Source organism: Furipterus horrens, unplaced genomic scaffold, assembly GCF_987537825.1.
Source record: "Furipterus horrens unplaced genomic scaffold, mFurHor1.1.pri manual_scaffold_9, whole genome shotgun sequence".
Taxonomy (NCBI): Eukaryota; Metazoa; Chordata; class Mammalia; order Chiroptera; family Furipteridae; genus Furipterus; species Furipterus horrens.
Window position 1 is genome coordinate 7,015,383 of NW_028327179.1, and position 27,333 is coordinate 7,042,715.

Here is a 27,333-nt window from a genome sequence, read left to right on the forward strand (position 1 = left end):
TAAGAAGCGGGGTGCCCAGGAGGGTGCGTGAGAACCTGCAGCCCTGAGTTGAACCCCACTGCTGCTGTGGGGGTCATCTGGGTTTCGCGCAGATGCTGTGTGTTGGGTGGGAACCAGGGCGTGCGTTTGGTTTATCTGGCAACCATTTTCAAGATAAGTACATTTTACTATAAGCTGCCTGTCGAAGTCATTTTTAGAACATGTTTTGTTTATTTTTAAAGGATTGGGAGATCCTGCTTGCTTTTATGTTGCTGTCATTTTTATTTTAAATGGACTGATGATGGCATTGTTCTTCATTTATGGCACATATTTAAGGTAAGACTGTTTATTGGGAATATTTTGCTATGTATTTATACTAATGTATACTAGAGTAATATAAACAGTGAGGTCATCATTAAAGGTTGGTTCGTTTTTATAACAGTGTCATTTCTAATATATCTCCTTGTTGATATCAAAGTAATTCCCATTTGGATGAGTTCACCATTGTCATGGCCAGCAAAAGTGAAGATAATTTTAGAGGCTTAAATAGAACATGGTGGGCATATTTAATAAATTTTAGGTAGTCATAGGCATTTGAACACAGGCAATATATATTATTTACATAAAATATAGAGAAAAGGACCACTCATTATCAAATGGTGTTAATGGCGTTTTGCTAATATTAAAATAGAAATATCTTTTATACAGATATTTACTATCTGACCTGATTTACTTTGTAATTAAGCAGCATTCCTAAAACTAAAGATTAATAAATTTTCTAAGGATTTTTCTATTTATTTCTCTTTTTTTTTTTTTTTTTTTGACAATTCTCCACGTTGTATACTTGCTGAACTATTTTACCATGAGAGCGTCCTTAGAATGTGTTTTTTACTGCTTACTGATTCTTTGTAGCACAGAAGTATGAGCGTGAGTATGTATGCGTGACTTTCGTTTTGCATTAATGAGTTTGGATCTGCCGTCCTCCCATTATCTTCTTTGCTTTGCAAGTGTGGCATTTTCGTTTTAATACCTCCATTGAGTTTAGCTCAGCGGTTGCGTATGCAGCTGTTACTGCATGGGTATTTGTCAAATGAGGTAGCTATTAGATCAATTGAGAATATGTATTTGCATATAGATTTGATACTTTGATGCTAATATTTGTGACTTAGCCCTAAGAAAGTTCTTTTCATTATTCCATTGGGGGAGTCTGAAATGAAAATGCATGAGTAAAAGATGTGAAAATTTTTGTTTTTGAGATAAGACAACTTAACCGGAAGTGCTCGGTCATCAGGAGAGGAGGCCGGGCTGAGGGGAAGCGCGGTCTCTGTGCCCTGCGTCGTGATGCGCAAAGAAGGGGAGTCGGGGGGGGGGGGCATTTATTCTTTTTGCTGAGTACTGCCCATCTGTCTTATGGATAGCTTTATTACGTTTGAGAGATTAGATTTTAAGTAAGAGGAGTTAAAATATGGAACATGACATTATTGCCAAGTTGCTAATCTATAGTTAGGCTCCTTTTTTTCATTGCAAGAAGAATTTCTATGCATTTATTAAAGTCATCATTCAGTATCATTTTCTTAAATGCCTTTTATAGCCATCGTTTCAAAGGCCGAAGGTGCAGCCCCTGCGCAGAGGGTGTCCTTAGCTGCCTGGCTGTGCGAGGCTGTCATGACTAAGATGTAGGGCAGCAGAGCTGCATGGAAGCTCTAACTCGTGGGTGGAACCTGTTAACTTCCAGTTTCTATATAATTTGAATAAATGACGTGGGAAGGCAGAGTTACTGCCAGTTCTTTGGTTTGCCTTTACATTATAACAAATAAACAATGTAACAAAGGTCTTTCAGGGTTGTAACTGGGAGGGGATAAAGTGTTTTATCAGGTTAACTGAAATGGAAGTTACACATATAGAGAAGAATTTTTAAGAAATGATTAGATAGGAGGGAGAAGACCTAAATAAGTTACGTGCCTTCCACGTGAGAATAGCTAAGGTAACGTCTGCAAGGCATTAGAAGAATGCCTGCCCTCAGGAAATATTTTTTAATTGAATGAAATGAATAAATAAATTAGGGAAAGACAAACTTAGCTTATGGTTACCCTATATGAAAGACACAATAATAATTTATTATCTTTCACATCAACGTTATTGGCATTTACCAGTTTAGCAAATGTTTTTCCAGTGGGCTCATCTGACACTCCTTGCAGATTCCATTCTTTATTTAGCGCTGCTTGTTTACTGAAGAGATACATCTAAGCACTTACTATGCACCCAGCTCTAGTCTAAGCCCTTCACAGTCATAAACCCATTTAACCCTCAGGGTTAGCCCTATGAGACAGGTTAGCCCTGGTGTAGAGGCGGAGACGGAGGCGCAAGGACGTAGACGACTCTTCCAAGGTCACGTAGCTTATCAGTTGCAGAGCTGGGATTTGAACACAGGCTCCGGGGTGTGTGCTTCCAACTACCGCATCCTGCTACCTTTATGGATATGTTTAAATATTCTTTCCAGAATCCCGAAACCCCAATTCAAAAGAACCTGTGCACCCCTATGTTCATAGCAGCACTGTTTACAACAGCCAAGTGCTGGAAGCAGCCTAAGTGCCCATCTGTAGATGAGTGGATCAAATACTGTGGTACATCCACACAATGGAATACTATGCAGCAGAAAGAAAGAAGGAACTCCTGCCATTTGCAACAACATGGATGGAACTAGAGAGAATTATGCTTAGTGAAATAAGCCAGGCAAAGAAAGACAAATACCATAGGGTATCAGCCAATACAGGAGACTAATGAACAACACAAACAAATGAGCAAAACTGAACAAGGAACAGAATAACAGTTATCAGGGGGGAGTGGGGAGGGAGGGACGGGGGTAAGCAGGGAAAGGGTTTAGTAAGGGAACTGGTATAAATGGCCCATGACACGGACAACGGGGTGGGGATCGACTGTGGGAGAAGGGGAGGGCTGGGTTGTGTGTGGGGGGGCAATGGGGGAAAAAGTGGGACAACTGTAATAGAAAAACAATAAAAATAAATTTAAAAAAATAATTCTTTCCAGTAGTAATTCAGTTGTTTGCAGCTTTAGTTAATATGTATTTAAAGACACTGAGTAATGAAGAAAAAGCTGTTTATTCCATTTCCAAAGACGGTGGTATTTATGTTTCATAAAAAAGTTCCATAAAAATATTTCGAAGAGCGTGGCCCTCAGAATGCTCTAGACGTTATACTCGTTTGAAAAGCTCGTTTCCTAAGGCCTGCGGCTGCCGGGATCTGCGGTTCTCAGGCTGATACTCCTGCAGGCGTCCTTTGTTTCAGTTCGCTTGCAGGGGTTTATTCTCTCTAACGTGGCCACTAATCGGGACCCTGCCGGACTCCGTTTTTGGTTCTCACACGCGTGTGTCACGTTATAATCATTCTGCCAGTTGCTTCGTCAGTTCCCTTTTCCCAGACGCGTTTCGTTGCCGCCTTATTCATTGGAATGAAAAGGGACGCAGCCTGTGTCTCTGTGATCACACGTCTCTCCCCGGTTCGTCACCCTCCGCGCTGGTGGGTCCCCTGACCTGGAAGTTTTGTGTGACTCGGCAGGCTGTGGTGGTTCCGTCGGTTTGTTTGAGAAGCTTCTTGTTTGATAGTTCTTAAGTCCAAATCAATAAAATAGACTTTTATTTCAGGGAACAAGAACATGTTTTCAGTGTTACCTGGAATATTTTTATGATTATTTTTCCTCAGAGCTCTTTGTCTGACAAATATCAGCAGGTCCCCAGATAAGTTTATTGAGCAACTTTCTCTCGCTGTGCTCTGCAGCCAGGTGTGGTACGGGTTAGGGTGTTTTCTAAATTAACGGTCATTCTGTTGTGCGCACGTGGGTGACTGCCGCCTTATTTGGCGTTTTGTGATGAAGTGAACCAGCAGTCAGTCCCCTGCTGCATCCGTCCCCACCACCCACCCATCCCTTTGTCCAGACAAATCGCTTCAAGGTCTGAAGCCTCAGAGGTCCTGACATGTAAACTAATGGTCCATATTGACGTTAATATGACATTCTATGCGTTGCTCACTGCTGAGTCAAGTGTAAATAATTGTTTACCTGGCAACCAGTTTTTCCCTGTAGCTAATAATGGCGTAATTTTTATTTTTCTTACTTTTCTGTATACCGGTTAATTCCAAATCTACAGCTGAGCTGTAAAACACTTCACCCTTTGCCGGATTCATGAAACCCATCATTCCACCTCTCTCCCCCCGACCCCTGGGGACTCCCTCCCTCCTGGGCCCTCTGTCCCCGGGTCGGCCCAGGTTGGCCGTTGGGCCACACAGCCGTGTGCTAGGGCGCGCGGCCACCGCCGTCCTGAGAATTCCCCTTCCTTCTCCTCTCTCGTGTTGGCCGCAGAGGCTCGATCCGATCAGCTCCGTTCCTGTTCACGCCTTCATTTTGGAGGGTCCCATCCTCAGGTGGTGTCCACGAAGGAGCACATGGAGGTAGCTTAAAAACAGTTATCTTGTATATTGGAAATTTATTTTTCTTTTATACTTGACTGCTGGCTTTACTGGTTCCAGAATGGTATTTTTCCTCAGAATTTGGGCCACAAAGACTGTCTTCTGATATTTAAGAGAGGTTTGCAGAGTCAGGCCTTGTTCTGCCGTCAGTTCCTGTGGCTGTGGGCTTGCAGCTTCCCTCTGGCGGCTTCGAGGTTCTCCTCTTCCTCCTCCGCGTCCTCACGGCCACGATGTGGTCAGGACTGTTCCGCTCTCTCGGTCAGACCCTCGTGGGCTCCGGCCACCTGCGCGCTTACACTCTCCCGCTGTGACGGGGACTTTTCCTGGCACTGTCCCTCTTCTCCGTCGTCTCTGTTTTCCCGAAATCCTGTTTTATCTGTTACGTTTTATTGTACTTGCTGTGCGATTCTGAGCGTGCAGTTTTCTTCTGCCTTTTGCACCGTTCTGTTGCCTACGGGTTCCTCTGGGATGTGTGTGTCTGTTTTTCCGCATTGAAGGCTTGCCCACAGCCGGGGAACCCTTAACCTGACCCACACGGACATTTCCGATGGCCGTAGCTTGTAAGAGGTGGTCAGAGGCGCCAGGCGGGCCGGACGTCCTGCCCCATGGGTCCCCTTAGCGGCTGACCACACACTGTAAGTTTCTTCGCGGGGGACCCGGCCCCTTTCCCCATGAGGCCCTCCCGTTTCCCAGTGACAGCAGAGACTGGAGGAGACGCATCCTGGTCTGACGGCCTCGGTGCAGAAGGGGCGCTGGGGACCGGTGACGTCCCGCCCCAGGGCCCTCCAGGGCCGGTCCCGCAGGCCCCGCCCCTCTGTTCCTCTGCCTCGGTTGTACTGGGACGGTTGTTTGAGAAGACTGTTGAATGATCTTTTTAAATGAACTCCGCATTTACTGTCTGCTGCTTATATCATGGCAGCCCCTCTGGTCTGTCTCTGACCTTTTCCTCTTTTGAGTATTTGCCTTCCTCTGTCTCTGCTCAGTTCTCGATTGCTTCCCAGCTCCTGTGACAAAGGCTGGCCATTCTTTTGAGGACGTAGCAAGCTGTCAGAAAATGCCTTTTCTCCTACTTGGGGAACCGACCGGTCAGAGCGTACAGTGCATTCACCTTCCGATTCTCTGGTTTTCTCTGTCTTCTGTGGCCATGGAGTCTCATAGTCGCTTCTTTGATACCAGAAAGAATTTTTTTTTTTAACTCCTTCATTTCTAGATACGTTCCAGAGCCCTGGGGGCCTTGAAGATTAGTCTGTATGTCAAACCTCCCTTCACGTTTTGCTTAGGGTCCCCCTTTTGTTCTGCAGTGAATAGTCAGAATATTGTAGGGAACGGGCCCCGCCCGAGCTCCCTGCAACGCGGCTCAGCACTCTCTCAGGCTCGGGGGCAGAGGAGGGCAGCTTTTCACATCAGCTTGTTCCCTTTCTCTCATCACCGCACCTGTTGGAAGGAAGAGCTGAGTTTTATGTTCTTTAGGCCAGTTTTGCCTCCATTGTTTCGTCTGACTCTTTTTGTTCTGCATTTTAGAAAAGTCAAGCCTTTGCTGGTATGCAGGCTGCGTTCCGGGCTGCAGACGTGTCGGAAATGGGCAGCGGGCCGCGCCCGCCCCCACGTTTGCATCCCTGGGGTTTTCTCGGACTGTCCCGCTCACGGGGCCTGCTTGCGCATTTCATCATTTGGTCTGACAACTGTATGTGAATACTTAAGAGACAAGTCTTTCTCTTTAGTACACCTAAGTTGATGGAAGTTATTGGTTGAAAATATCAGCATCTTTTCTCTAAAACCTGTCCCCCTTTATGTCACTGTATCAGCAAATGACACTTAACTACACGGTTTGCTGACCGAGTCTGAAGCCTGTAGGATATTTGTGACTTGCCTCCCTAGTTCCATCCTCAATCCGACTAGTCGCGAAATCCTGCTGGTTTCTTTCCTCAGAGCAGCTCTGGCCTCCTGGCCTGTCTGCACCGACAGCGGGGCCCCCCGAGGGTCCCGGAGGGAGCGGGGTGTGCAGGTGGCTGGTGAGGCATGGCCTGTCTGGGGGCCGAGCCAGTCGGGAGCAGTTTCTCAGAGGAGAGTGAGCTTTCCAGGCCGGAGGAGCGGGAAGCGTGTGGGTGGGGCCCGAGGAAGGAAGTGGCTCACTGTGGACAGGAGGGTCCGAGGGAACAGGAAAGGTCTGCAGGGGTCACAGCAGAGACTCCACTGAACACGTGGCGCTGATGACGAGCAGGAGCCCACATGGGCCAGCGGGCGAGGGCCAGGGGAGCCATGATGGGAAGGTGAGGTGCACTTGCCTGCATGTGTCAGAAAGAGGGGTGCCGGCAGTCTTGATGGAGTAGCTTTTGTGTTTCCTTTAGTGTGCGCACGGACCTCTCAGGTACCTTTTCCTCTCTGCCATGGGCAGAGCTCAGGACTAGACCCCGGGACAGCCGCAAGGAAGACCTGGGACGTTCCCAGTCTAGTAAATAGAGCACTATGGTTTTGGCCCTGGCAGACCAAGATGAAATTGAAGGCATTAATGAGTTGCGTGTACCAGACTGGAAGGGCTAAGATGAAAACTTTTCTCACCCTTCCTCATTCCCATTCTCTTTTTCTCCTTTACTTTCTGTCTCTCCTTCCCGCCCCTGCGTGTCCCTGCCTGCAAGTGTAGGGGCAGGTGCTCCACTCTCTGCCAACCCATGGGACGTAGCTCACCTGGCTGGCAGGTGCTGACACATTGCATCTGGAGCTCGAGACTGGACTTCTCCTTGTCCAGCGATTCCTGGGTTCTTCTCTGCGTTCTCTTCCTTAAGCATCTACTCAAGGAGAAAATGAGCTCCCAGAGTTATTTAAAAAGTTATTTTGGATTAACGGTGATCACTTTTTCCCTCTTTGAGAGTTAAACTTTGCATGTCGCATTGTTCTTTGGTATATGGAAGGAAAACCCTAATGGTTAATGAAGCTGCGAACATGCGATGATTGCTTTGAATCCATGGCACTGAAGGATGTAGGGAAAAAATTATAAAATTATTGTGTCAGGACTGAAAAGGATTTTGAAGTTCTTTTACGTTACTATTCCCTTATTTTATATCTTAACAAAATTGAGGCTCAAAAGGCGAATGAAACGTATGGCTAATGTGGCAGAGGTCCAGCAAGCCCAGAGTGTTTTAAAATTTGCACAATAGCAGCTGCCCTGTGTTCTGACAGTTGGTGGTAATATTGCTGAAGAAACATTTTTTAACCGCTAGAGAATGCTGAAATATTAACGGATCAGCTGTAATGGAGAAAAAAAAAAGTCCGTTTTAGGTGTTCTGGTTAGTACATCTTTTCTGTTGAGCAGAATGAAGTGACCTCTGTGGGGTCGTCTGTAAGGATTGGAGGGGAGGGCAGGAAATGCTGGGGACACTGCTGGAGAGTTATTGGGAGTCAGCCATTTCCCAGGGGTCCTGACTCTGAGCATTCCTGTAGAGGTAAGCACAGCATTCGTGGGTCCCACAAAGCCTGCCCTCTGGTTAGTCACGCAAAGCTGCCTCAGTGCGTGGGAGATGCTGCACCAGCACCTGTTTTATGCTAGAACACCGTGATTTTGAGTTGGAGAAGACCTTCACAGACAATACAGGAGATGCAGAAGAATTAAAGGAAAACAGTAGCATGTCAGTACATAAAATGAACTACATAAAACTTAAAATTTCTGGCACAACACTATAAATTATATCAAAAGACTTTGTCACACATATGATAATAAAAAAAAATTGATTTCCCTTTTCTTTACATATGGAAACAGATGATCCAATAGGAAAATGGACAAGAATGTGAACAGGCAACTCACAGAAGAGAAGAAAAAATTTGTCCAAAAAAAAAACAAAAACAAATGAACAAACCCTAAAATGATGCTCTGTACAAGTAGGCAGGAAGTACAACTCAAAATAACAGCAAGAAAAATGTCTCCACCTTTGTGAGGGCAGATATGAAAGGTCCCGCCCATCAGGTGCTAGGCTGTGGAGGAGCAGACCCGCATGCATTGTGGCGGGGTGTGGCCTGATGTGGCATTTTCTGGGACGTTCACATTCTTTGACTTGGCCACCTCATAGTTAGGTCTATCCTCTAGAAACAGAAGCACCTGCTGTACAAGGATGTTTATTTTAACTTTTTTTTATTGTCATGGCAAGAATTGGAAAATATCCATCTGGTCCTGGCTGATGTGACTCAGTGAATTGAGCGCCGGGCAGCAAACCAAAGGGTCGTGGGTTCAATTCCCACTCAGGACACACGCCTGGGTTGCAGGCCAGGTCCCCGTTGTGGGTTCATGAGAGGCAGCCACACAGTGATGTTTCTCTCCCTTTCTTTCTCCCTCCCTTCCCCTCTCTCTGGAAATAAATCAATAAAATCTTTAAAAAATATTCATCTGTCCATAAACAGGGAGAGGGCTGAGCAAACTGCAGTGTATTTATACTGTGCAATATTCGACATCTATTCCGAAGAGTGCTTTGCATTAAATGTATTGATTAGGAATAGTCTTCATGATAGATTAATTAGAAAATGAACATATTTCAATGAGAGTAACAATATTGTCACATTAATAAATATGTTTGCATGCATTAGAGAAAGATTGGAAGGATGGACACACACAAATATTATTTCAGGTGAGTAGGATTAACCCTTTGCCAGCATTGCTCCCAGCGACTCTTTTATCGATGGCTATAAATGTAGATAACAATGGAATAATTCATAGTTTATGTCTTGTTCTTTTTTTGTACCTCAGGTTACATATTGATACAAATTTTTCTTGTGTTGATCCAAATTTCGAGTTACACATGGCACTCAAAGGGTTAAGGGAGGTTGTCAAGGAGAAAAGCGTTTTTCAAAATATGCAGACCTCTGTACTTTTTCTCTTTTTCGAATAACTTCAAAATATGAAAATAAATTTATCCGTCTTATTCTTTAATTAAAGCCATAACTTACTCTTCCGCTTCTGAATGTGTCATCCGGGCAGGGAAGCCTGTGTTTGCTTCCGGCTGGCCTCCTGCTGCCTCACAGGGGAGAGCCCGTCTCTGCCCCCTGGCTGTGCTGAAGCTCTTCCCCGCAACTTTGGCTGCCCCTCTTTTCTCCGATCCATCACTTCAGCTACTTTCCGGCCAGCATGCCCCTTCCTGGTCCACTGTGCCCGGCCTGGTTGATCACCAGTGGGGGCACCACCCCGTCCTGCCGTTAGTGTCCCTGTGAACCTGTGGTCTTGAACTTCAGTCGACCCTTTATAGACGCCTCCGCAGCCCCTGTGTTCTCTCTCATTGCCGCTCCCCTTAAACGCAGGCCGTGTTCCCGACAGGCCTCGGCGCGGCCCCCTCTTCTCTGGGGCAGCGGGCGGCTGTGCCACGACCCTGTGGGCAGCGTGGCAGCTCCGTGAGCCACTCGCCACTGACCCTGTGAACTGCACCCTCCTCTCGTGCCGGCCGACCGGCCAGCTGTGCCGACATGTGTCGGAGCTCACAATTTTTTGAAAACAAATGAAAGCCGAAACTTCACCTGTGAACCGATGTTTCCTGGGCATGTTCTGTAGGAAAGTAGCGTGGTAGTGGGTGAGTCATTTTCCAGCTTGGTGACTATAAAGGCCTTTTCTGCACTTCCCGTCCCCTTTCTTGACTGTATATCACGTGTCCCAAGAAAGAGTGTCAGAAATGCGAAAGGACACACATGTGCTACCAAAGGATAAAAAAAAGAAGAAAAAGGAAGTCCAGGTTGCGTGATGCGCAGTAACACAACTATTAAGAATTTCTTATTCCCTGGCAGTTGGAGGGCTTCTCTGTGTGTTTTGAAGATGGAAATGATTTTTTTTAAATGAGACTTGTTTTGACTGACAGTACTTTAGAGGACATAAGTGATTCTGTGGATAAGCACTGTAGAGTTGTGGGGTGGCGGAAGTTTGTGTAGTGCTGGAAGGTTGTCGCGTTGTTTCAAGGCTGATGGGGACTGACCTGCGTTTCTGAGTGACATTTTCATCCTCTGTTCTAGCGGCAGCCGGCTGGGAGGCCTGGTCACTGTGCTGTGCTTCTTCTTCAACCACGGGGAGGTAGGCTGACCACGGGGGCTTATTTTCAAAATGGGGGGTAGGGGGTGTTACTTCTAGAGATACACGTTTGTTCTATGATAGTCAAATATTTTAAAAATTTTTAGGAGATTTTTCTTACAGAAATGCCTATAGGTTTCTTTTTAACATTTAATTTCTTTAAACTTTATAGTAGCATTCTGTAAATGTTTGATCTTCACTCAGATTTTAAACCCTAGCATTTATCTTAAGTTAACTTTTCATGATCATCATATATTTTATGTGAAATATCTTAGTGATTTGAAGAAGTGCTGGATCTGTATCAACGCTTCGTGTAATTTAAAACTGGAAGCTCATGTTTTAGCTGTACTAGACATAAACCAGCCGTAGATATAGTTAATTTTTCTGTGTGGGAATAACGTTTTGTTGTAGGAGCTATAGTATACATTTCTATTTCAGTGAATTTATCTTAAACTTTGATATACTTTTAAGTGTCCTTTGTAGAGTACTTTATTATAGTTGTAAATTTGCACATACCCAAGGGGTTTCTAAGGAGACTGCATTGTAGCAAGCACAGACTCCGGGCCCAGTCTACCTGTGTTCAAATCCTGGCTGTTCCTCTGTGGCTGTGTGACCTGGGCAAGTCATTTAATCTGACTTGCCTTAATTTCCTCATTGTAAATAGGCATAATGATGTTACCCATCTCATGGGACTGTTGGGGACATTACATGAATTCATATGTATACAGAACCTAGAACCATGTTTGACATGTAGTAACTCCTATATAATTGTTAGTTTGTATTGTTGTTCTTAATAACTTAGTTTAGATTGAAGTCTACTATAAATCCAGGGTGCCAGTGAAATCCTTTTACTAAATTGGAGTTGTAATTGAATTTCTAGTAGTATATCTCTGTCCAGTTTTATTTCATGTTAAGAAAGTTTTGCTCAAGGGAAGTGGAGCTTAGCTTGCCTCCTGTGTTCATGCACTAAGCATCTGTGTGGGGTCTTTGAGTGTACAGGTGTCCGGAGCTCTAAGAGTAGCTATACTGACACTTAACAGTGGCATCCGGGTTGACCTTTTTAATTATTCAGTGGGTTACTTACTCATGGATATTGAACTAACACTTGCATAATATTTAGAATCACAGAAATTTAAAGCTAGAGGGATCTTATAGATCAGAGCATTTGAGAAATGATGGCAATATGACATCAATTCATTGGTTGGGTCTGAGCTTTGAGCAAAAATAATAAAATAATAAAATAAGGAGTTATTTGGCTCCTTTTGACTGTGGATGCTCCTCAGGGTCCTGGTGTGGACCACAAAATGTAATAAAGCGCAGCTTCTGTAAGGATGCCCTGAGCAACAGGAAGTAACTGCCTAAGGAAGGGAGAAAGGAGCGGTGAGTGTTCACGTGAGATTTGGAGAAAAGGGATTACTGAAAACCTGTATGATTTTATTTATCAGTGTCACCCCCGATTAACTGAATAAAATTTTTTAAAAATTTGAAGCAGAAAGGTCTACTATGTTACCCTTAGCCTAGAGGTTATTAATTCCTGACCTTATGTTTTTCTTATAGTTTTGATACTCATAGAAGATGGACATCATTAGTTACAAAGTCTTCTTAGTTTTTAACAATGTAATTCAGACTATTCAGTTCAGTTTTCAGGTGGATAGATTTTTAAAATTACTTTTCATCTACGTGGTATAGTTAAACTTGCTTAGTTATCACTTTCTACTTAGGAAAAGGTAAACTCAGTGTGATTAGACTTTTGGTTTTACTGAAATAGGTAGATAATTGTACTTGCATCAGCAACTAGCTTAGAGTAGAAATATGACCATTTTGGGTAATGACGTATATTAAAATTGAGAGCATAAGCTGAAGTTTTGTGTAAAATAATGGTGAGAACTCAAGTAACTGAAAACTATTATAATTTTGTGTTCATCTTATTTTTCAGGTTGTGAGATTTTCAGACCCTATTTTTTTCTGACTTTTAAAAAGGTTGCCTAAAGTATATGATAAGGATCTCATTTTTACGTGGGGAGAAGCAGCTAGTCTGGTAGCGCCCGTGCGTGGGGTTAGTGAGCTTTCCTGTAGCATCCTGGGGTTCTGCGCCCTGAAACGGCCGGGGGCTTCCTAATTAGGACCTTCTTTCTGAGAAGAGCTGTTTTAATTGAGTCACGTGAGTGAGCAGTTTATGTGCCAGAAAATAGTCGTGAATTGTTAGTTGCTTTTAAGTTCTGCTTCCATTATTTGCCTTGCTCTGCTCTTGAAGAGAGCATGTGGCATACTTTAAAAAATACTCCTTCTCTCAGGTAGTTTTACAGGGGGAAAATTTTGCCTGATCAAAAGAAGTAAAGAACACATAATATAAAAGAATTAACCCAATTATTGAAAACCAACTGAAATCTGAAACATGTGAAATGTGATAAAAGAGCTGTTAATTGCTTAGAGGTTATACATGTCATAAGAAAATTACGCAGATGTTTTCATGTACTGAGTTTTTTCAAAAAGTGCTGATCCTGTGCCGATTGAGAATTCCTGCTGAGATGGAAGCTCGGGGTTCTGTTCTGCCTTCAGGGTGTTTCCTGACGGTGAGCTGGGTGGGTGCCGCGTGCTTGGTGCCGACGGAAGGGCATCTGGATCAGTACCTGAAAGAAAAGAAACAAAGTGTTTTTCCCAGTTTTGAATGTTAAAAATTTATTATAAGTGAAATGGGTTTGTTTTTCTTTTTCATGATAAGATTTAAAAAACTGGTATCAGTCACAACTGGGATGTATTCTATAAACCACGTCCACAGTTTTGAAGTCTTCAGTTACAGTTTTGCTGAAATTCATGGGAAAGAAGACAAACTATGTCCATTGACACAGCCAATTCCAATGAGCTGTTCTAATTTCGGCGGAACTTTTTCTTGCTGGTACTTTCCTCCCCGCTGTCCTGTGAGGCTCTAGTGGACGTTCTTTGGTGCTTGGTGGTCGGCAGTTGTGGATGCTCACCTGTCACAGGATCTGCGCTGTGTGTGTGTCTCCCTCTCGCGCCCCCGTTTAGCTGTCGGTGGACACGTGTAGCTTGCGGGACAGCACACCGTTTAAATGATGTGTGAAGAGACTTCTCTCGGTGCGTCTGAACCGCGGCTCTCACGCGGTACGTCTCACGTAGCAAATGTGGCAAGTACACCGAACTCTGTGCCCTCTTTCCAGTGCACCCGCGTGATGTGGACCCCGCCTCTCCGCGAGAGCTTCTCGTACCCCTTCCTCGTGCTGCAGATGCTGCTGGTGACGCACATTCTCAGGTAACTCGGCTCGCCTGTGGAGGTGGTCCCGGGTTTGTTTTGCATTGAATAACTGAAGCTAGGCCCTTGAGGCTTCTGTAACAAAAACTATCAATGTAATAGCGTAACTAAGGTAATGCTGAGGCCAGGTTGAATTCATAAAGTTATTTTAGGAGTATAATGTCAAAACACTTATTATCAAAAACATTTGCTTAACCTGCCTTCTGGTCTCTTTCCTCCCCTCCTCCTCCTCCTCCTCCATGACCCACATGCACTGCCTGAGGAGCAGCAAATCCGTGCCACTTCTGCTGCCCTTTCCTCTTTCCCAAGTCACTTCCGCGGCCACCGCAGCCTCCCAGAGACAGGCAGGAAGAACGGGGAGCGCTGGTGGCAGCAGACGGTGTCCTGTGAGAGAGAGAAAGTCCTTCGGGGCAAAGCGTAGCTCCTAGCATAGCTGTGGCCAGGGCATTAACACGGTCCTTCTCCATCCTCCCGTGAGTCAGGCAGCCGGGGTAGGAGAGTTCCTGCTGACGATCCAGGATTGGCGTGGCCTGTCCCCGTCCGTCTGGCCTTCCGCTGGAGCCCAGCAGAGACTGAAGACCCCACAAGTGGGAAGGACTGAGAACAGTTCTTCCTGTGGGCAATACTGAGCTCAGAGGGCTGCTGCCTTGGTTCAGAGGATAAAATACAGTCAAAAGGGGCCTGTGGAGAAGCAGAACAAAATGTGGGGGAAATGTGAAGATGACTGGGACGAGGGCGTGCCTTCGGGGATCTGAAGAATCCAGGGGAACTGGTGGAGAGGCCTGTCTCTTGGGACGGTCCAAGCCCTTGGGACGGTCCTCCTCCGCCAGTGAGGACGTCAGGAGGAACGGAGCCAGGACATGGGATGGTGGCAGCTTCTCTCCCGGCTCTGAGAGTCCCTGCAGCTCCCGCCCGGTGGCTCTCCCTTAGGTTCCTTTTATTGCGGGATTTAAAGCTTCTTCAGCAGCTTCAAGTAAGGAAATCCGTGACTCCCTGCCTTTGGCCCTGGGGCATCTGGACGTGGGTTTCCTTCTCAGATGCCCACCTGGGAGCGAGGAGGTGCGCAGGGCGCTGTCTGTTCACCAGTGCACGTGACGTGCTCAGTGTCCACAGCCTGGATCGGGCGGCAGGGCTGTGCTCCTTCTGGAGGTTCAAGGGGAGGCTCAGTCTGCTTGCACTTTCTCCCCGTGGGAGGCTCTGTCGTCTAAGCCGGCACCGCAGGCCGGGTCCGCCTGTCCTCAGCTTTCTCCAACTTCCAAGGACTTTTACGGACCCTGGGGTTATATTTGGCCGCCTGGGCAATCCAGGAGGAGCGCCCTACCCGAAGAGGTCAGAACCTTCACCCCCTTTGCCGCGGAAGGCGACCTGCGCGCCGTTACCAGGGATTAGGACAGGGGCCGGTGGGGGCCGGTGTTTAGCCGGCCCAGTGGGGCTGCTCCTTCTGTTGCCCGGCCTCAGGGGCTGCTCTCTGCTGGGCACTCCTGTCTCCTGCTCCAGGTGCTTCCATGGCGGCGAGCTCTTTCCCGTTTTCTTCAGCCGCCCCATCAGTCCTGTTGGCCTCGTCCCCTGCTCATTCCTGTCTGTACTTCGGGTTTTTGCAGGACAGTTTTAGGGGGATCGCCTTCCTTCAAGGTTTTCTCCCTTAGTGTGGAGTCTGGTGGCCTCTTGCCTTTCCTGGAGGTGACAGCTGCTTTCCTGGCGTTACGGCTGCCTTCCTGCCCGTCTTCCGGGGGATGACAGTCCCGTCTCTGCCGGGAATCTGGGCCTTCTGGCACTTCATCCTTGTCCCTGGGTCCTCTCTCCTTTGGTGGCACAGCTGTGTTCTTTCGCTCTTGGGTCCCACCTGTAGCCGACAGCCCGTGAGGCTGGGCCGTGGGTGGCTTGCGTGAGCCAAGAGCAAGCGCCCGTGTCGACGTAGCGGCGGCTCCTAGGGGTGCAGCTGGAAGAGACTGTTCCCGACGCTGGGAATTATTTCTAAGTAAGGTTAGAAAGATGCTTTATCATAGCTTATTGGTTTTGTCCAGTTTTGAAGTTTAAATATTTTCAGAAATTCAGTTTTGTATAGACCACCTCATACCAGCCGCAGTCTGAGCCCGTTCTTGGTTGTTTGGGGCCACAGCTACGTCACCACGTATGTTGTCCTGGTTCAGAGCTGTATGGATACTGCCGCCGGTCGGAATTCCTCGGCTTTCTATTCGTTCCTCTCTCCCCAGGGTATTCTGTCCCCAGCTGCCAGATTAGTATTAAATTATGCTCAGAAATCTTTGCCTCTCATTACCCATAGAATGAAAATCACATTCAGTATTCAAAAGCAGTGGAAAAAATGCTTTCTTTTAGACAGCGGCTTTTCCCTTTGTGACTATGATCTATAAGAAAGAAGAAATACATTGGACATTGTGACCTACTGTACCCATACATGAGTGTATAGAGACAGTTTCATGGAAGACAACCCTTATTATGTAGGATGCGATCATATTCTTCGTCACTCCATTAAAAACTGCTGGTTCTCAAATTAATTTTGTAACTGGATTTTAAATTTGCTTGATGGAGGGGCGTGATAGAGCGGAATTAGAATAGCACAGACCATGTCCTTTGGAGAAGGGACACTTAAGGAAATAAAGACGATGCTCAGGGCATCTGCCAGTCCCAGGGATTTCTTACTCTGTCCCAGGGGCACACCTGGTACCCTCAGGATGGTAGTGTGAACGCGTTACTTTGTGAAGACATGAAGGTGTGTTGGAGGCTTTGTACTGGCTCACTGACTCAGGAAAGATAAAAGCACCGCCCTCCTAAAACCCCCTAAATTCCAAGTAGGACCAAGGTGGCTTCCGTACGACCCCTGCCTTTGGGTCCTCTTGTCTTGTCTGGGCCCCACCTGGGCACGACCTGCTTTTATCCCACACCCTCCCCGGAGTCTCCCTCAGCTGCTCAGTGCGAATCCAGGACGTGTCTGCAGGATCCTGGGCAGCAGAAGACGCTGCTTCCTGCGATTTTCACAGACGTCTCTGTCTCTCCCAGTGAATCTGCCAAAACAGAGCTGGGAAAACTCAGTGAATGTGCTGGCCCAGGTGCCCCCACCGCTCTTTGGCAGGCTTTGTTTTTATAGTAATACGGGCATTTCCTTTTCATAGGAAGGCGTTGACTTGAGTATCAGGCGGTGTAATTTCTAACCCGTTGGTTCATTTTGTCCAGTTTATGGTATAACCAGGTCCTGTTTAGAGAGTGTAATTTGCAGCAGGTTGGAGCCACGCTAGAACATTTGGTGGTTAAACTTAATGCTTCTTGTCTGTCTCCCGAAGGGCCACAAAGCTGTACAGAGGCAGCCTGGTCGCGCTGTGCATCTCCAACGTGTTCTTCATGCTCCCGTGGCAGTTTGCCCAGTTTGTGCTTCTCACTCAGGTAAGGCGCTTATGTTGCTCAGCTGAAGTGCGCCGCGCGGGTCTCACGGGCGTGAGCTCGTTATGTAAAATGACAGAACTGAGATGGATGCGACTCTGACTCTAAAATGTTTTTTAGTTAATCCTTTTAAACAAAGTTCGGGGTAGGGAAGTATGTAAGGTTTACTTATTAATGGGTGTTAATTATTCACGTACAAAAAGAATGCATTTATGGAACTCGCCTTCGGGAGAGTGCTTATCTTTGTCACTTAGTCTTTGTTAGTGTGCTGAAAGGAGGGCGCGCACTGTGACTCGGTGTATTTCTTTTATGAGTGATGCTGCCCGTTCTCATGCTTTGGATAAATACACGCAGGATAACGTAGGATAAGTAGCGAAACAGGTCATATTCGGGTAACTTCCCTACCGATCTGGTTTGGCTCAGTGGATTGAGCGTCGGCCTGCGAGCTAAGTGTCGCTGGTTCGATCTTCCAGTCAGGGCACATCAGAGAAGGAAAACTCTGACTCCAAAAAACCTCCGCTGCCTTGCGGCATACCTCTTCAGGGGAAAGGCTAAGGGAGTAAACCCCGACAGAAAATCCGGAGCCGGAGTCCCTAAGGCGGTTTGACGTTGTAGTCAACACCGGCAACTCCTGCGGCGCACCTGAAGCCAAGCTGTATTGACTCCGTCTTTCCCTTGGACCCTTCAGCTGCGAAGAGAGGGGGGGTCTGCTGCATGGGCAACAGCAGACCCTCCATATCACCCTGCGCAGGCTCTGTAGCTTCAGCTTCACTGGAGAGGACACTCCAGCGTCATCACAAGATGTCGATTCAACACGGGAGGAGACAGATACCGTGTCACTCCCGAGTCGGACTGCATAGCCATTCTCGGCGGTGCAGATAGACTCTTAAGAAGCTACACCATCGTCTCTCGAGACGGACGGCTGCTGCCCTACCGATCTGTAACGTACGGACCCTCCTTCCATGTCTTCCCGTCTCCCTTTCTCTGCAGCCAGAGGCCCCTAAAGCTAGGCACAGCTCGCGCGTAGAGAGGGGTGGGCCGTGTGCTCATCTCTCCCTGCCCCGACCCCTGACCCGCCCTTCTGCTTCATCGTGCTGGCCATGTTGTGCTCGCGTCGCGCAGTGTAAGGGCTGCTTTTCCATGTTCTCTCACATGTCTTGCGTGAGAAGAGAAGGCACACCTGGTCTTGGTCCTGACCCTCCTCACTAGCCTCTCAGCTTGGACCGACTGCTTCACTTTCCCCAGTTTCCGTTTCCTCGTTGTGAACTAGAGGAATTAGGAGCGGACGCCGTGGGGCTGTGGCTCGGGTCAGGTGAGGGTGTGCTAAGGCTCCTAGCACGTTACCTGGCGCTTCCGCCCGCTCAGCAGGGGCGCTGCTTTACTGTTCCTGTTTAAGAAGAGGCTCTGTTTGTACTCCATTCTTTCTTTGATCTTATTTCTTAGGCTCCTTCATCTTCTTTCACGAGATGACATTTTAAGTGTTTCTAGTTTAGAGTGTCCCTGAGAGTCACTCCTTAAGATCCCGCCCTGCAGGCGGCTTGCGTTGCTTAGACCCTGGTGGAAGGGGGCAGTCCCCTTGCTTCCAGTGAGGGCAGGTGGCCGGCTTTGGGGACGGGGTCGGTGGGGGTGTCCTGGAGTGCGGCCCGGGGCTAGTGCACTTCTCTGGGGGGTTCTTGTTGAACAAGGACATGCGTGCTCCGCTGCTCTGGTGTCCTGTCAGTCACTCCAGCAGCGCAGTGACCTTGGGGACAAACCTGGGTGGAGGAGAGCGCTGGTTTTCTTGCTGATGGGAACTCTGTGGTAGCTCCTTTGGAGGTAAAACATTTGATGAATGGGACTTATGTTCTGCGTTTAAGTATTTGGCTGTTTGCATAGCAGGAAGAGTCTGGAATTCAATATGAACTCCTGTCTCCATGGAGAAGGGTGGGGAGGCCTCCTTTGACGTCATGTCTCTGTGTTTAAGAGCTGCTCCTTCATCGTTCACTCAGGTCATCTCAAGAGCCCCGGTGCTCTCAGAGTTCCTGGTGAACGCACACACAATTTTCTTCAAAACTATCAAGAAGCTTAAAAATACCTTTGTCATGCAAGTACTTCTCATTTGAAATTTGATAAATTAGGTAACTAACACTTGAATATTTGTATGAAAGAGAGAGAACACTAATGGAGATACTTGTAAAGAGCGACTAACCAGCGGAACTTAATGTGTTTTTATACACACATGATCACATAATTATTTTTGAGTTTCATGTGCCTTTTCTGATTATGTCCTACTCATCATGTGTTATAATTACATTTTCAGTCACTGACGTTAAGCTGGGTATTGTTTTGGATACTTGACAAAGCAGATAATTTGGTTCATTGAGAGAACTGTGTATGGAAAAGAAAAATCAACCAATATTTGCTATATTAAGACACAGCAGTCCCTCTCTATATCGCGGTTCACTTATCGCGGCCTCACTGTATCGTGGGATTTAAAAAAATATTATATTTAATTATTTATCGTGGATTTTTTGCTATATCGTGGATTTTTTGCTATATCGCGGGACTTTGCGGTACTGTATACGTATGTTGTTAAAGTTACGTAGGTCTAAGAGTGTAGAATAAATGTAAGGTTCCTACTTCGCAGGGGTCTGGAACGTAATACCGGCGGTAAGTGAGGGAATACGGTAATGACCATATTCAATGAGAAATTGTTGCGTAAGAGGGTAACTGAAGAACTCACTTTCAAAATAAATAAAAATTAATTGGAAACAACAATAAAAATAGTCTTTTATCCTTATAGCTGTGCGCTGTATATATAATTCTTGTTTTTAACCGCTTCTGTTTCAATTTCAGATTGCATCGTTATTCACGGTGTATGTCGTGGGCTACATCGATATATGCAAATTACGGAAGATCATTTATATCCACATGGTAATGACTTTTAAAGTAGTCTTTTTTTCCCCTTTGAGTTGATCTTAAAACAGATTCCTGATTAGTATTTGATTGGCTTATGGTTGAAACTAGTCATAACTTGATTCCATGACTAAAACGAGTGTCATTCAAAAACCGCGATGCAATGGAGAGACCTTGTCTTAAGTAGGCTGCTGCGGAGTTCTAGGTTGGGTCATTTTATCTGATTCGAGGTGGTTGCGCCTGACTTTTATGCGTTATCCATAAGAGGTAATTCATGAAAGAGAAGCACGAAGTGATGCGTTATCCAGGGGCCTTCTATTAAAAGGGTGTGGAATGTTCATTCACTGAGCGCTGACTGTCATCCCCGTGGGACATACCATGAATAGAGCTACAAAGATCCCAGCATCCATGCTGGTTACGTTCTAGTGGAGAGGAGGAAGAGAGCAGGCAGAGGACGAATGATAAATACAGTGAATCGGTGAATAGTTCAGTATGTTGACAAAAGGAAAGGACAAGTCCTGGTCCCCCAGGGAGCTCAGCACTGCCAGTGTCGGGGGGTGCAGCTGAGGTAGCGACCCAGGCAGTCGGGGCCGCTCTGCCGAGATGGGGCGTGGAGCCGAGGTCGTGGGGGACGGACAGGGAGTTTGCTAAGTAGCTTCCGGAGAGGGATATTTTGGGTCCGTGAGACCTCTGGAGCAAGTATCCTAAGCTTGGGGAGGGGGGCTGGTTTTGAGGAGTGTTTATTCTTTAAAAACATTTGTCTTCTTTTTTTGCCGTTAGTTCTTAAAATTTTGATGTTTTTTTCCTGTAATTTTAATGTTACTACACTATGCCATTATTATTTTTTACCCTCTAACAATTGATACATATAAAAGGGCGTTTTTAATATCTAGGGTAGTTACAAACAAAGTTATGACGTGAACAGCCAGTTGAAAACTAGAGCCATTCTTGCTTCGAAGCCCCGTGGGCATCCTCGCCACCTGTCCATGGGAGAACCGCTGTCCTGGCCTGTGACATGAGGCGTGGCGGGCTTTCCTTCGTGACCTGGCCCTGTGCGTTCCTACGTAGTACACAGGGCGGGGCATGTGTTCGCATGGAAAATGATACAGTAATAAATGAAAACACCAGATAAGCTCTGTGTCTCGTACTCACAACTGTAAACCGACTTCTGCCCCCATCACCCTGTACTCTCATTGCTAAATATTAATATTGCTTTCAAGGTTTGTATAATTTTTTGAGACTTAGATTTTTACCCAGGTTTCTGGGATTCCTCTGTTGCTGGAGTTTAGACAATGTCTTTGTTTCATATTTTCCATTGTATAAATAAAACACAATTGATTTACCCATTTTCTCATTGAAAGACACTTAGGTTTTTTCCCTCTTTTTTTTCTTTTTTGAGTAATGCTGTACATTTTTACACGTACCTTCTGGTATTGAATTTCTCCGGGGTGTTTATATAGTAGGAGAATTTCTGGGTGGTGAATTATATACATGCTCCAATTCATAATTTAACACTGTATTGTTTTTCAAAACTGATTAGACTACTTCAAACAGTAATGTACAGCAGTTAATGTTTTTCTACATCCTTTTCTGTTTTATCAATCTGATAAGTATAAAATGGTATCTTACCACTTTCATTTGTATTTTCTCTCTCGCAGGGAAGCTGAACATCTTTTGATGTGTTTGTGGGTCCTCTGTGTTTCCCTTTTTGTGACATTCCTATTCATATCATTTGCCAGTTTTTCTCTCTGTCTAAGAGAGATGGCATCTGTTTTAGTCACTGCAGTATATTCCACTATTTTCATTATCCATTTTGATGCTTGAATTGTTCCCTTACCGAGCCCACTTGACGCTGTCTTCTTTGTCCTTTCCACATGCCCTCATCATGCTCTGAGCACCTTTCAAAAGAAGTTTATAGGGGCTACACTTCATCATCAAATGCTGTTCTGCATCTTTCCAGATGACCTCATGTACTTCTCCCTGCTTAATACGTTACAGCGATGAAATATACTGATAGATTTTCTACATTAAGAAACCTCGCTTTTCTCCTAAACACATCTTGTATTCAGTGCTGGATTTACTTTGCTATAATATTATTTTGTTGGGATTTTTCAGTATCTGTTCACGGATGGGATTGGACAGTAACTTCTTTTTTACACGTGGCTTATTTTGCCCCCAAACTGTTTAATACCGTTTCCTAACGTTGCAGTAAAATCTCAGTGCCTTTAGATTCCATCAGTCACACAGTCACATAGGCAGCTAAGATGAGGACGTGGACTCAGAGTTACGGAAGTGCTAACATTACACAGGTCTACTTTGTAGTAGAGCTTCTCTTGGGTGAGTGATTCATGCTTTCTGGTGGGACTTACTAAATATGGAACATCCTCCTCCATTATCTCTTCTCTAATTCCTATATTGCATAAAGGGGAAAAAATAGGATTTCTCCAAAAAGGGTTTTTCCCAATTTCTTTAGATCGTGGTCAACTGCATAATGTGAAGTGTACCATCTTAATCTTCTTGCGTGCACATCTCAGTGATATTAAGAACATCCAGACTCATCCTATTAATACCTCAATGATGGTATTAAGCAACCGTCAGCACCGGCCACCTCCAGAACTCTACATCTTGCGGAGTGGAAACTGTCCCCATTAAACAGCAATTCCCTCTCCCCATTGCTCCCCCAGCCCCTGGAAACCACCCCCGCATTCTGCTTCCTATGTCTGTGCCCTTAACTATTCTAGGTACTTCCTATAAGTGAAATCATGCAGTATTTGTCTTTTCCTAAGTGGCTTTTTTCACTCAGCATAGTTTTCTCAAGGTCCATTCATGCTGATGCAAATGGCAGGATTTCCTTCTTTTTTATGGCTGAATAGTGTCATATATATATTCACATATATGTTCATGTATTAGTATATTCTTACATATACAGGGGTGGGCAAAAGTAGGTTTACAATTGTAATGCAAATAAATGATGCAATAATAAACAAGGATAAAGTCTGTATTTTATGTACTCACAACTGTAGACCTACGTTTGCCCACCCCTGTATATTCATATATATGCACACATACCACATTTTCAAAATCAGTGTGTATAAAAATATTTACAGTGTTTGCTTCATAATGAGTTATATTCTATAAATATATAGAGATTTTAAGGAAAATAACCAAAACTCAATAGAGAAATGGACAGTAGGACTAGATAGTTTGTACACACACACACACACACACTCACAACAGAATAAGAATGACATTAACAGCAAATAGAAGAAAAGATGCTACGTCTCACTCATTATTAAAAGAACAGAAAATAAAACAATGAAGCAACATTTTTCTTAGATTTGGCAGATACTTAAAAGGATAATACATACACAGTGTTGGCAGAAACGTGTATCTGTAGGAACTTCCATGCCCTATTTGTGGGAGAGTAAAATGGTACAATATTTTGCATGGCAATTTGCTCTTCAGATTTTAAAATGTGTACCTTTAATCCATAAATTTCACCTCTAGTGATTTATCCTCAACTGTATGGACGTGTATGTAAGATATGCACAGAAGGATGTTTACCGTCGCAGGGTTTGTATAGAAAAATCCAAAATAAGAACAGAACAGAACTGGAAAGCATGAAGTGTTCAGCCATAGTTGGAGGACTGGTTACATTTATTCAACAGAATGAACTAGATCAGTCTGGATTGATAGGGAAGCTCTCTGAAACAAACGAAGAGTAAAAGCAAGCAGTGATATCAGAGCTTATGGGACAAGTTTCCACTTGTGGTTTAAAAAAAATAAATAAACTAGCATTTGTACATGTAAATGTCTGGAAGGAGACACCAGAAAGTATTGCTATTGGTGATCGTTCGGGTTGGATGTGGGCCATTCTCATTATAGGTTCCCTTTTGAACAGTTTGAATTTTATTTTCCACGGGCATGTGCAATTTCCAGTATAATAATGAAATTTTTTTGTTTTTGTTTTATGTGCATTAATTATATTTTTCTTGGATTTTTCCAGATTTCTCTTGCACTTTGTTTTGTTTTGATGTTTGGAAACTCAATGTTATTAACTTCTTATTATGCTTCCTCTTTGGTGATTATTTGGGTAAGTGTTCTCTGAGTAGACGGCTGTTTTTAAAATTAATGGTTTATCGATTTCTTCCTCACCCATTTGGGATTTGTGAGGGACTCCCTCAGTGTGTTACTGCGTGCATCTCCCCGTGACCGAGTCTTCCAGTGCTCGCCTCCAGAACCACAAAGAAACATGGCAGAGGGTCCCCGGGGGAGGCCTGGCCCCTCGCCTCGTTGCCTAGTTTGGTCCCAGGGTTAGTTGTAGAAAGGTTTCTGTGCTTTCTTCTTTTTCCTTTGCCCTTTCTCCTCTTCAGTTTCTACCCTATTCCTGCTCCGCTCTCTGATCCCCTTTCCTCCCTGGGTATCTCCGCAGTCTCTCCTTCCCATTGCCCAGGATCGGGGGCCTGCGGCCTTGGGTTTTCAGGGTTTTCCCTCGTGTTTATTTGTGTGAAGTATTCAGATAGTTTAAATCAGGTGATGATTCAGTTGCAGTTTTCTGAGTCACTTCCGATTGGGACGATCAGGAGACTGTGGTGCAGAGTTAGAGCAGACAGTGAAAGGCCACCTCCCTCCTTTGCTACTCCGGTAGCGTGACTTTCTAAATATAAATTTCCCTGAATTTAAGGACTTCCAGAAGTAGCTACGCCGTTTTTACTAATGGGTTTCACCATTACAATATTTTGCAACCCTAAGAAGAAAGAAATTATTTCTGTATTTAGTATAGATTGGTTTCTGGAAGACAGAAGCACGTTGTACTATCTTAATTGACATGCATACTATTTCCTGAGTAGTTATTTAAATTACTCAGATCATTTTGGCTTTCTTGATTTTTAAAACCCATTAGCAGATTTGGAACCTCCTGTTTCTTTGTCTCATTTTACAAGTAATGTTTTTCTAAGATCTTATTTCTCAAAGATAGGCTTCTTTTCAGTCTGGAGCACCAGCCTTTCAGGTTGTGTGATTCAAGTATAGTCACAAAAATTAGCAATAGCATATGGTGCTGCTGTGTTTTCAACAGTGACAGAACAATTCATTACCTGAGTTGCTGTGCTTTGAGATGAGTGATAGTTTTCACAGTGAGTGAAATTATGCGTGTAATTAGGAAATGTGAAAATGTCCTCAATTTACTATCTTAACATGTACACACGGGCAAGGCCTGCTAATGCTCAGGTTCAAGTACATGACTCTTGGGACTTGTGTGTTCCAGGGAAGCCATTGAACGGAAGATCGCACATCAGTAAAATCTAAGTCCATTTTGCAGGAAATTGGGCTTTGTTAGTTGAGCACCTACAGTGTGTCAGGTTCCCTACTAAGTGCTTGACACTGAGGTGTGTTGTAGGTATGGGTTATGCATATTTATCTGTGTTTCATAGAGTCGTATAAAAATAAGTGATGCCAACAGTTACAAAATATAGCATGTTTTTGCATATTTAACCATAAACAAACGTTTTCTTATTTTTATTTATAGTTACCACTTTGAAACATGAATCTTAACACATTTGTGTTCATAGATATTCAGAAATTTCTGAAAAGATTTCATTTGGGTTCATGTATTTATGTTTTGATCTCTGACTATATTTTTGCCAAGTTTGAAGTAGAAGTTAGATCCCTCTAGGTATTATATTTTGAGAATCTATTATATACTTGGAAAGACATGAAATTTTTAATGAAGCATTTAATTGATCCGTTAAAAACTTACTGTAGTTTATCCTAAGAGTTAATAATATTTAACTTAAGAAAAATCTTATGACTGGAAGATATGTCTAAAATTCTGAATTCATTTCCTACTTCTTGATTCCTAGGTGAATCCGAGACACAAAAATCACTCATAAATGTTATTATGTGATTCTGTTTTCAACTACATGAAGTCGCTAACAAGCCTGATCCCCTGTGGTTAAAATAGGGCTTGTTCTTGAACTCAGTGAGCGGCTGGTGCCGCTGTGTGGGACATCCCCAGTGTGCTGAATGTTAGAGTCTTATTTAGAGGTGCTTCCTGGCACTTGAATTTGTAAGTATTCACTGTATGCTGTGTTATTTTCTCCATGCAGGGCGTACTGGCAATGAAACCACATTTCCTGAAAATAAATGTATCTGAGCTTAGTTTATGGGTAAGAATCAATCTATCTGAATGCATGCGTTTTTCTTCTCTAAAATATGTCATTGGTTTTATGTTTTACTTTTAATGAAACGATCTCTGTAATTCAGGGGACCTAACAGTTTTATAACATACAAGAGCTCAGTTTTAATGTACAGAATTGCCCTTTTCATGACACACATTAAGATTAATATTTGATAGGTAGTTAAAAGAATTTCAGTTTTATTTTTTATCCATGTTTTTGCTAAGGAGTAGTACCTGTGTAAGAAATGTTGGTAGACGAGGACTTTAACTGCAATTGCTGTATAAATCTTCTGTAAAGTATGTTAATTTTTATAATAAGATTGTATGCTTTATTTTTAGTTTTAGTGATAGCTCCCTGATTAAACATTGTTTTAATTTAAGGTGCATTCCTTTTTTTAGCATTTTCTCTTGGACAGGGAGATATTTATTCAACATGTGATTAAAGCATTTTTTTTCCCTCCTAGACTATGTCTATGAAATGGCTGTAGGAAGTATCGATTTATTTTGTTTGGCCTTATTTTTCTTTTGTAGATTATCCAAGGATGCTTTTGGTTATTTGGAACTGTCCTACTCAAGTATTTGACATCTAAACTCTTCGGCATTGCAGATGATGTAAGTACATTTTTTGCTTAGACTTGAAAGGCTTGAGAAGACCCAGACAGACTAAAAAACAAATTACTTCAGTTAGTAAAATGCCACTATTTAAGCCAGATTCCCAGGTGAAGTATTCATCTGTTTTTTAGTCTATCCAGTTCGTGTTTTACTTGCTTTTTAGACTTTTTTTCTCCTTTTCATTAAAGGGACCATTTTCTTATCTGTTTTAGGTGCTATCTGTTCTCCCTATTGATTCCTTAAACTAATAAGCACCCATTTCTCCTCCGGCAGGAGAGGGTGTTTTGAGTCCTCAGTGCGTCCCCACCACCCCTCAGCCCCTGCCCTCACCCTGGTCCCCCCATTGTCCTGATGCCATCTGGGATTTCAGTTAACGGTTTGCTTTAGATGTAACCCCCCACCCCGCTGCCGTCCTTGGTTCTTGCTTTTTTAGACCACAGCGAATTGAAAATTTGGCAAATGGCTCATTTGTTAAAGGAAAATAATC

The 27,333-nt window shown here is 44.4% G+C and overlaps 1 protein-coding gene across 1 annotated transcript in view; it reads left to right on the forward strand.

Moving 5' to 3' along the window:
* Nucleotides 1–27,333, forward strand: part of DPY19L1 (dpy-19 like C-mannosyltransferase 1) — a 67,391-nt gene that overhangs the window by 20,174 nt on the left and 19,884 nt on the right. Inside the window, exons 6-13 of the mRNA XM_090287030.1 lie at nucleotides 222–315; nucleotides 10,440–10,497; nucleotides 13,674–13,765; nucleotides 17,065–17,164; nucleotides 19,997–20,074; nucleotides 24,063–24,149; nucleotides 26,164–26,223; nucleotides 26,766–26,846. Coding sequence (XP_090143156.1) covers nucleotides 222–315; nucleotides 10,440–10,497; nucleotides 13,674–13,765; nucleotides 17,065–17,164; nucleotides 19,997–20,074; nucleotides 24,063–24,149; nucleotides 26,164–26,223; nucleotides 26,766–26,846 — 650 coding nt within the window. The remainder of the gene's footprint in view (nucleotides 1–221; nucleotides 316–10,439; nucleotides 10,498–13,673; nucleotides 13,766–17,064; nucleotides 17,165–19,996; nucleotides 20,075–24,062; nucleotides 24,150–26,163; nucleotides 26,224–26,765; nucleotides 26,847–27,333) is intronic.